The sequence below is a fragment of the Pelophylax lessonae genome (assembly GCF_965119305.1).
Source record: "Pelophylax lessonae genome assembly, chromosome: 9".
Classification (NCBI taxonomy): domain Eukaryota; kingdom Metazoa; phylum Chordata; class Amphibia; order Anura; family Ranidae; genus Pelophylax; species Pelophylax lessonae.
The window spans coordinates 45,694,284-45,704,304 of record NC_138776.1 but is presented as its reverse complement, the minus strand read 5'-3'; the positions used below and the strand labels follow the sequence as shown (position 1 = coordinate 45,704,304).

Below are 10,021 nucleotides of genomic sequence, written 5' to 3'. Positions count from 1 at the left end.
GTCGTTAAGAGTACCTTCTTAAATTGACAAGACTAATCTGTATACCACATGAGCAAATACTGTAGCCAGTCTGTGGGAGCCAGAATTATTGTTGATTGGTAGGGGGATCAAATACTTATTTTACTCACTGAACTGAAACTCAATTAATAAAATTTGTATCGTGTGTTTTTTCTGGATTTTTGGTTGATATTCTCTCTTTATCATTTAAAATACACCTATGATAAAAATTATAGACCCTTCCTTTTTTTGTAAGTGGGCTAACTTACAAAATCTGCAGGGGATCAAATAATTATTTTCCCCATTGTAACTGGATACTAACATTTATAGGTAAAGTTGATCCAGGGAATATCAGATTGCCTCTCAGGGGATCAGGAAGGATTTTTTTTTCCCCTGCTGGAGCAAATTAGATCACGCTTTGCTGTTTTTTTTTTACCTGCCTTCATCTGGATCAACTGTGGGTATAGCATTGTGTATATGGGATTGGAGGATTATTTTTTTTCCCTTTTATTAGTTGAACTAGGTGGACTCGGGTCTTTTTTTCCACCTGACTATGTTATAGAAGGAACATCCCCAAAACCAGTGACAAATAAAATACAAAACGCTGACACCATCTGTGCTCCACTAAACATATTTATTTTTGTTTTTTTTTATATGTACACACACATTTTAGCAGAACTCAGCTTATAATCCATTTTTTTTTCTTTTTTTTGTAGAAAAATAGATGTTCCAGCCACCATACTCTGTACTTTCACATCAAAATGTATTTTCCTTTGGAAAGCTGAATAAAAATATTTTTTTTCCCCATTGCCCCTATCCCTTACCATCATGCTTTTTACAAAAAAAAAAGCAATGTTTTTGCGCCTCTGGCACAAGTGGAAAACGATTTAGAGCAAGTCAGTTCTTCATTTCCACCTCCGAAACGAAAAAAAAAAAAAAAAGAGAAGAAGAACTGTATGAATGAGCAGCAGCAAACATGGAGTCATGACACACCCTCCCTACAATGAAAATAGGTTCAAGACTGAAGACTGCCCAAAAAAACAGACCTTGTAAGAGAGGAGTGACCAATAACGTGGAATGAACTCAAACAAATGGCACTTCAAGATTCGTAGCTTATATCATCTTTTGCTGTACATCTACCTATCCCAAACATTTACTTCTGCAAAGGTTTAGCTTAGAAAACTATTTTACAAAGGCTCTGTACCCATAACAAGTTTTAGAGAGATTTAGAAAACATTAACGGTGCTCGGCGATGCTGGTTGTGTCGTTTTTCACTTTTAGTAACTCTCAAATTTCAGACGCCCTCCGTCCCCTTCACTCACAAAACGTTTTCTGCCCCTGCAATGAGAGAAAAGGACAAGATTAATTTTCAGGTAATATAAAGATCGTCAACACCATAAAGCGACAACAGACACAAGCTGCTGGTTGGCTGCTATGTAGGAGAGCTTTTTATAAAGTTGATTCAAGAGACTAAGTAATGGTGGAAGTGGGGAGCAGTATTCTTAAAAAGGTTGCAAAAACTATTTTATTTTTTATAACATGTTATAATACTTACCTGCTCTATGCATTGGACAAGGAGCCCCCCCCCCCAAAAATAAAAAAGTTAAATCTAAAGGCTGGCCATACATTGATCTTTTTTTTTTCTTTTTTGTTCAACCAGTAGGTTTTCCCCACATTGTAGATGGATGAGGGAATTACTCCCACTGTGCTGTGTTCTGATGGTGAGGCCACTTCCCCGCTATCAGAATACAGTGATCAGTGCTGCCAGCTATACCAGGCCGCGCAGGATAAACGTGCGTATAACCAGCGTGCCCATACTGTTGGAGATACAACAGCTTTCAGCTTAGCAGATTAACTGCAGTTCACAAATAGGACACTAGATGTCGCTAATGCTCAGTGATATGCTATGCATTTCTATGATGTGTTGTAATATCCTGTACACTGTACTGAACTTGTTGGTTATCTCTTCCTGTCTGTTGTTCTTATTACAATGAGGTGACATCTTTGATTTCTGTGTTATGTTCCAATAAAGAAGCCAGTTCCCGTTTACTGCACAATGTCTGATCTGAATGGACTCCGCTGCACCCAGTGATCGCACTCTGCAACACATACATGGTTTGAAATTCCGCCTGGCCCTGCTGAACTGACCACAGTTCGATCCATGTATGGCGACCCTATCATATCTCCCTGACATTCTCTCTTTTGTCCCTAGGCAGTGGCAGTGCTATGAACATCAGCGCTGTAAAAGCTTCTATCAGCCTTCCTCTCTAGCTATGCCAAGACAAACAATCAAGGCAGGAAATATACACATTTTATAGTGGTAAAAAGCACTTTTTTTTTTTTTTTTAAATAAAAAAATTACTTACCTGCTCTGTGCAGTTGGTTTTGAACAGAGCACCCCCTGATCCTCCTCTTCCTCTGGTCCCCCGCCGACACTCCTGGCCCCTGGCTGCAGGGGCATTCAAGCAGGCTTGCTCCCAAGCCGCTGCTCTGCATGCCTATTCACACGCAGAGCCGCGGCTGGGCCCTGACCTCCCTCTCTTCTCGTTGGCTCACTGACTGATTGACAGCAGCGGGGGGCCAATGGCTCCTGCTGCTGTCTCAGCCAATGAGGAGGGAGAGTCCACGGAGAGCCGAGAATCTCATGCGCATCACTTGATCGCAATGGGGCTTGGATAAGTATTACGTGGGCTGCAGCACACAGGTTTTTTATTACTTTCATACATAGAATGTATAAAAGGTAACAAATATGGGAGCTTTTACAACCAATTTAATTACAAAAAGTGACAGTTCGAGACCAAGAAGAGGGGGGGGAGTTTCCAATAAGGAAGTGACTAATCTGGGCTTCAACAAAATAGCAGCCTCCAGCAAGGAGAAACAAGAGCAATGCTGGAGGCAGCACACAATAATTTTGGTAACATAGTTATTAATGTGGAATGTATGTGCTTATGTTAAGGAACATTACATTTTCAAACTATTATGGGTAAAGTTCAAAGTTCTGCTTTAACAGCAATGAAGTGTGTCCTGTATACTGGGGGCTGCTGTTTACAGTAGGAAATTCTCAGTTCTTTGCCCCTGGATGCCCCCATAGCAGTGATCATCTGGTGCTGCAGGGGTTAATAGCAGCAGCTGAACCTGTGACAAGACACTCAAGGGTGCAGACTATGCCTTCCATTCCCACCCATGTGCTCCATTTATAGCACTCATACTATAGTATGTATGCAAAACATTCTGTGATTGGAGGATGGGCAGATGAATAAAAGATCCAGCTCCTCCAATCAACACTTTGCATTGCTACTGGTAAGCAGCAACCCTGGTGCCCTTTTAAAAAAAATACACTTAACAGCTTTAAAGTGTTCGTAAACCTTAAAATCTAAGTTGCTGTTCCTGGCCCAATATAACTTGCACTGTGCTGTTTACACTTGATATAATCCTTTCAGTATAATGCAACACCTGGCTGATCCTGCCTGCACCTCTGTCCCCCCGAGTAAGCTCACCACAGCAGTCATGACAGCGTGGTTAGTTTAAGTCTATCTTCGGGCCACTCTGTTTAAGAGACCCACTGGGCAAAAGCAGCGCGTCTGTGTTTTCAGTTCCGAAGTATGTGTCGACGCTTTGAGCCCCTCCTCCGATTTGATTCCCTTGCAGATAAATCAGCTTTTTGCAAAACACAAGGTCAGAGTGCATGGATTAGTCAGTGAAGTATGTTACAGGTGGTTAACTTAGATCAGGTAATACCAATTTCCTTATCTGGGTATACAACTTCTTTAAGCAGGGCTTGACAAATTTGCTTGAAATCTAGGAGCCAGCTAAAAAAGTTAGGAGCCATTTTTTTTTCACGCATGCCGAATGGCCGGCTTCTGTCAGACCGGCTGCCATACACACAGGCCCAATGGCTGCCAGTTTTTAATGAACTGGCTGATGTTGCCCGGTATTCGGCCCGTGTGTACTTTGTTTACTTCTTCTGAGAGATATTAAAGGAACACTCCAATCAGCATGACCACTTCAGTGATTTGAAGTGGTCATGACAGTAGGAGCAAAACACTGCTGGCGGAGATCACGGAGCAGCGCTGGAGGAAGCATGCAGAGCCGATGCTTCCTGTATCTCACTTGTCACAGGCAGAGTGCATTTGGTATCACTCTGCCTGTGAAAGGACGAAGCCGGAACTATACAGGAAGCATCGGCTCCATTCGGTCACAGCTGACAGACACCGTTCTGTCGCCAGACATCTTAAGTCTCCTGCGAGGTGCAGGAGTCTCCTGCATGCTGGCATGGCACTTGCGGGTGTCGGAGCCGTAGCCCGCATGCGGGAGACTCCTGCACCTCACAGGAGACTTGGGATGTCTGGCGACAAGACACCTACTGCAGTGTAACCAAGGCACCAGGCCGCTAATTCTAGTCGCCAATGCGACCTGGTGCCTGGGTTTAGTCGAGCCCTGTCTTTAAAAATACATAGAAAGCCCCTCTTTGTTGATCAGGATGATAATATAGTGAATGTCCCTAATGAGGATGCAAAAAGCATTAAACCTGACAGGGGTTATAACCCCTTACCAGTCCATCTGAATCAAAAACCAAAAGTTTAGTTAGCCTTTAGTTATACTTGAAGTGCGCCTTTAAAGGGGAACCATGAGAGTTGCATTTATAAGGCTCCCATTGACTTGCTGGTTCCGCAGCCGTCAGCCTGATCCCAGTATATAAAAGACAAGGCATTTCATTGGCTACACGCTTCTTCCAAGTCAGTGACTCATCAAGCTTTAAAAGATTAGGAGCCTGAAACTGTAAAACCTGGTTAGCCATAGCATCCTGCATATTTCCTTTTTACAAGCACCCCTTTTAAATAGCAATCTGTTTCTGGTGGGAGGACATGCAGGGACCCGGAGGTCCATAATAGCTGGGAAGCGGCAGATTGCTAAAGACTGCTGTACAGAAAACAAACTGACCCTTTTTACTGAGCCAAAAACACGTCCTTGCTTCCAAGGATTAAGGTTCTATAAAATGTTTACAAGCGTACAGCAAGTGCTTGTGTTACTGCACCCAAAGCGAAGCCAAATCCCATGTAAAATCATACATAAAACTCATTGTTTCCACAAGGAAGATCAAGAGTGAAGATTTATTCCAGCTTCACCCAACCCATTGCTGAGTGCTTTGAAGGTCTATGTCCTTAATGTATTTTTAAATATTGCAGGATCAGAAGCGGATTTTTTTTTCTCCCCTGCATCTGTTAGAATAAACCAGCAGGTTTTCATGCAAATCTTTACCCTGATTACAAAGCTGTCCCCTTATCTGCCACTTGATATCCTCAGTCTTCTGGGCTGGAAGACTGCCAAGTCATTCCATCCACTTTCTGTGAGCCCAGGCTGGCATGGACACACCCTCTGCAGGTTTTAACAGTCTGGGCTCACAGTACTCTTGCTCACACGTGCCACTAAAGAAGCTGGCCATACACGGTTTGTGTTTGCTTTCTCTGCCAGTAAAGATTCCTCCATCCACACAAAAAAAGTGGATGAAGGCATCCCCCTGGTACGTTGTATTCCAACAGTGCCTCCCACCAGTCAGAATACACTGATCAGCAGATGACTGGCTGCAGCAGCTGATCGATAAACATTATCCAACACGTCCCTTTGACAAAAGGAGAACAAACAATTTCTGTCAAGCAGGAATGACCAAACTGATCGAAATCTGCCCGGCCCCTGGTGAAGTTGCCAAATTTCAATTAGAGTATGGCCAGCTTAAAGTGATTGTAAAGCTAATTTATTTATTTATTTTTTTTAAACAACAAGCATGTTCTACTTCCCTGCTCTGTGCAGTGGTTTTGCACAGAGCAGCCTGGATTCTCCTCTTCTCTGGTCCATCGCCGACGCTTCTGGCTCCTCCCTCCACCGTAAGTGCCCCCATAGGAAGCTGCGTCCCATTGGAACACTGGTGGAGGTTCGACCTCGAGCTGGGCTGTTTGTCCTTTCAGACACACAGCCCAGCTTGGCCCTGCAACTAAACCCCCCCCCCCCACCTTCAGGCTTTTATTGACAGGAGCAGGAGCCAATGGTTCCCACTGTTCTCAGCCAAGCCTGTGAGAGCCAGGAGAGGGGAAGTGCACAGCGCTGGACCAAGTTCGGGTTCAGTTGAGTATTTATTGCAGAGAATGCATTAAAGTTATTTAAAAAAATTATAATATATATATATATATATATATATATATATATATATATATATATATATATATATATATATATATATATATATATATATATATATTCTTTACTTACCTGCTCTGTGCAATAGAATTGCACAGAGTGGCCCAGATCCTTCTCTTCTCGGGTCCCCCACCGGTCCTCCTGGCTCGTTCTCTGTTGCGAGTGCCCCCAATAAAACAGATTCCCATGGAGGGCACTGGTGCGGGCTCGCTCCCGAGCCCTGCTGCTGTGTCCATTGTCACTGGAGTGGATTGACAATGGCTCCTGCTGCTATTGATCTGCCCAGAGAAGGAGGGACAAGTCCAGGAGACACGCAGCTCTCATGCACAGCGCTGCATCGCGATGGGGTTCAGTTAAGTAAAGGGGGAGTGAGGGGGCAAGACTGTGGCACAAAAAGTTTTTTACCTTAATGCAGAGGGTGCATGAAGGTGAAAAATCTTGAGGCTTTAGAACCGCTTTAAGTCCGAGAGGATGGACTGCCATCCACCACCTGCGATGAAAGTGGAGCCTGTGATGTCACCAAACTATAAAAAAAAAAAAAAAAGTAGGAAAGACCTAGAGCTAAAGTTCTTCTTTAGGGCTCATTTATAATTGCTTTGCTATGTGTAAAATGATCCACGCTGGATCGCTTTTCAGAGGGCATTTGACAGGTGGCAATATAATCGCCTCCTCACTGCCAATTTTAATCCCTTAAACCCCACACCAGCACACCGCTTGAATGGTAAATGCAAAAACAGGGATACATTTGGCTGTGCCAGAAAGCATTGCAGCATATGTACACCCCACTCTGCTGCTAAAGGAGGTGTGGGCAGCAGGCAGAAAAATAAAAAAATGCAGCTTAGCACAATATTCTGGACTAGGCACAGATGACACTTTGTTTACAGATTAAAGTCCTGCTTGAGGAAAAAAACATTCACCTTGAAGGACACAGATCCCTGATCGGTTTGGATATGATTCCAGCTTTAAAGCAGTCTTCCACAAAGCGTTCCAGTACAGAGTACGCATGCGGTACATCCAGATTTATGTCTGGAATCTCAAGGTAAATTCTGTCATAACCCTGGAAGAAAACACAAAGCAGCATCCGATCAGATGGGGGACAACAAACAAGCAAATGTGAACCTTCCCTACTGTAAATAGTTTTAGTAGGTTTAAATGTAAAACTGAACTGCTGGCAAAACCAAAAATAACATCATTGATGCAGTCCATCAGTAGCAGCATTAGTTCAGGTGTTTTTGTTTTCCTGAGTCCCTGCTGTAACCATAGTTTTAGGGCTCCTTCACATTAGCAGCTAAGGGGCAGTAAAACCCCGTAGTTAGGCCGAGTTTTGCTAACCTCCAACTGCTTCCTTCACCTTTAGCTGCAGTGGCAGTGGCTAGGGGTGTACACATGCTGTGGCTGCGATGTATTGCTTTGCAGCCAAGCCAGGAATTATACCCTGTGGCTTTCAGTTTGGCATAGCGCCTGCAGAGCACAACCCATTCAAGTGAATAGGGCCGCTCTGCAAGCGGCATGCAAACATGTGCAATGCACGCAGTTGTGGCGTTCTAGTGAAGGGTTCATGGGGTTAAAGCAGGGGGTGAGGCGGCAATACAATGCCTTCTCACCACCTATCAAATACTTTGACCACTTGCCGACCGCCGCAAGTACATATACTGCGGCGGTCAGCCCCGGCCAGGCAAAGTGGCTTACCGGTACGTCACTAGCCTGTCACTGGCTTGTGAGCAAATAGCAGGCGAGCGCGCGCCCGCCCCGGCTCGATCCCTAACAAGTCAGTGTGTGTGACCGGCGGACCCGATGTCTGCCGGTCACTCGCGATCGTTCGCCGGGAAGGGAGAAAGGCAGGTGGCTAATGTAAACAAGCCGCCTGTCAGTCTCCCCTGTGTAAAAATGGAGATCAGACGGTTCTACTATGTAGAACCGTTGATCTCTGTTTTTACACTAGTAGCCATGTCCAATCACAGTTAGAAACACGCCCCTAGGACACACTTAACCCCTCCCTCTCCAATACAGTTAACCCCTTCCCTGCCAGTGTCATTTTTACAGTAACAGTGCATATGTATAGCACTGATTGCTGCAGTAATGTCACTGGTAACCCCAAAAGTGTCAAAAATGTCAGTCAAGGATCCGAGTTGTCCGCCGCAATGTCGCAGTCCTGCGAAAAAAAAAAAAAAAATTGCAGATCGCCGCCATTACGCGTTAAAAAAAAAAAAAAAAACCACCAAAAATGACAAAAATCTTTCCCTTTGTTAGTAAACGCAATAACTTTTGCGCAAACCAATCAAAATACGCTTTTTGCGATTTTTTTTACCAAACATATCTAGCATAAAACAAATTGGCCGAAAATGTTAAAAAATTTTGATTTTTACATTTTTTTTTGGGGAATTTCATATAAAAATATGCAAAAAATATTGTTATTGCAAAATTTACGCTCTTTTTTTTTTTTTTTTTTTTTTTTTATAGCGCATGATCAAAAAAAGAAAAAAAAAAAAAAAAAAAAAAAAAAAATCGCAAAAAACCCCCTGGTCAGGAAGGGGGTAAAATCTTACGGGGCTTAAGTGGTTAAGAGCAATCCAAACATGGGTCACTCTTCAGAGATCAAAGCACATGTGAACAAGTCATCGCCGGTGGATGCTGCCAATAGATCAGTTATTTTTCCACTTCCTGTAATAAGCCAAGCTGTCCAGCAAACGGCACAGTTACAGGGCTTGGTACAAACCATATAAAACACGGCTAAAGGGTGCTTACGATGTTCAGCAATTTTTCATAAGGCTTAAACCCCCATTCCAAAAAGAGAAAAAAAAAATGTATAACTTACTGTAACGGCTTAAAAAGTGTTAGTGTATAATTTGTTTTCTTTTACTTAAAGTTAATTTAAAATTAAAAGTCCAAGTCCATCTAAGACTACCATGTCCCCGGGCTGACAATGCTGTTATGAGTTTTCACTACAGAAAAAACTATTATCCAGGAAGTGGAAAAACAATGGATCTACTGGCAGGATCAATTGGTAAGCCCATGTTACAGGCTGGGAAAAATAAAACCGGCCTTAAAAGTATCTGTAAAGCCTTGAACCTATGAACAGAGTATAGCAACATTATTTTTAAAAATTGATTTTTGTAAGATCTTACCGTAAAATCCTTTTCTCTTAAGCTCATTGACAGACGTAGTCTTCTTGATTCTCAAGAGCTGGGTTATGTTGTCTCCGCAGGAGTAGGACTAGGCAGAAAGACAAAACGTTCTGGCTCCACCTTAGGGGCAGTCCCTGAGGGTATATCCTCCCTCTCTCTGCTACAGGGAATCAGTTCTGTTCTAAAGCAGTAACAGAGAATTTAACCCAACCCAACTCAATGATAGAGGGGCGGGTACTACGTCTGTCAATGAGCTTAAGAGAAAAGGATTTTACGGTAAGATCTTACAAAAATCCATTTTTCTCTATCGCTCATTGACAGACGTAGTCTTCTTGATTCTCAAGAGCTGGGACATCCAGAAGCAGTGCCACAAATGAGGGGTGGGATTGACAAAATCAAATCCAATCTAGAAGGCCCAACCGGTAGCAAACTAGAAGTTTTAAAGGCTCATTATAAACAAAGAATGAGACTAAAGAAAAATTTCCAACGGAAAAAAACCCTCGAGGTAGACCACTGGTCTCCTCAAATTGCGGCCTGCAAAACCTTGCGGCCAAACGAGGCATCAGACGATGCCATTACATCAACTTTATAATGTTTTGTAAAGGTATGCACCGACGACCAGGTAGCCGCCTTGCACACCTGGACCACTGACGCCTGATGGCGAAAGGCCCATGACGCACTAAGCGCCCGAGTGGAGTGCGCCTTAA

The 10,021-nt window shown here is 43.3% G+C and overlaps 1 protein-coding gene across 1 annotated transcript in view; it reads right to left on the bottom strand.

Annotated features, from left to right (window-relative positions):
- Positions 1–620: 620 nt before the first annotated feature.
- The window catches only part of PDCD4 (programmed cell death 4), a 108,731-nt gene continuing 99,330 nt past the window's right edge, over positions 621–10,021 (bottom strand). The window contains exons 11-12 of the mRNA XM_082269248.1: positions 7,107–7,246; positions 621–1,335 (exon numbers count right to left, since the gene is read on the bottom strand). Of these exons, the coding sequence (XP_082125374.1) occupies positions 1,275–1,335; positions 7,107–7,246 (201 nt within the window). The 3' untranslated portion in view covers positions 621–1,274. The remainder of the gene's footprint in view (positions 1,336–7,106; positions 7,247–10,021) is intronic.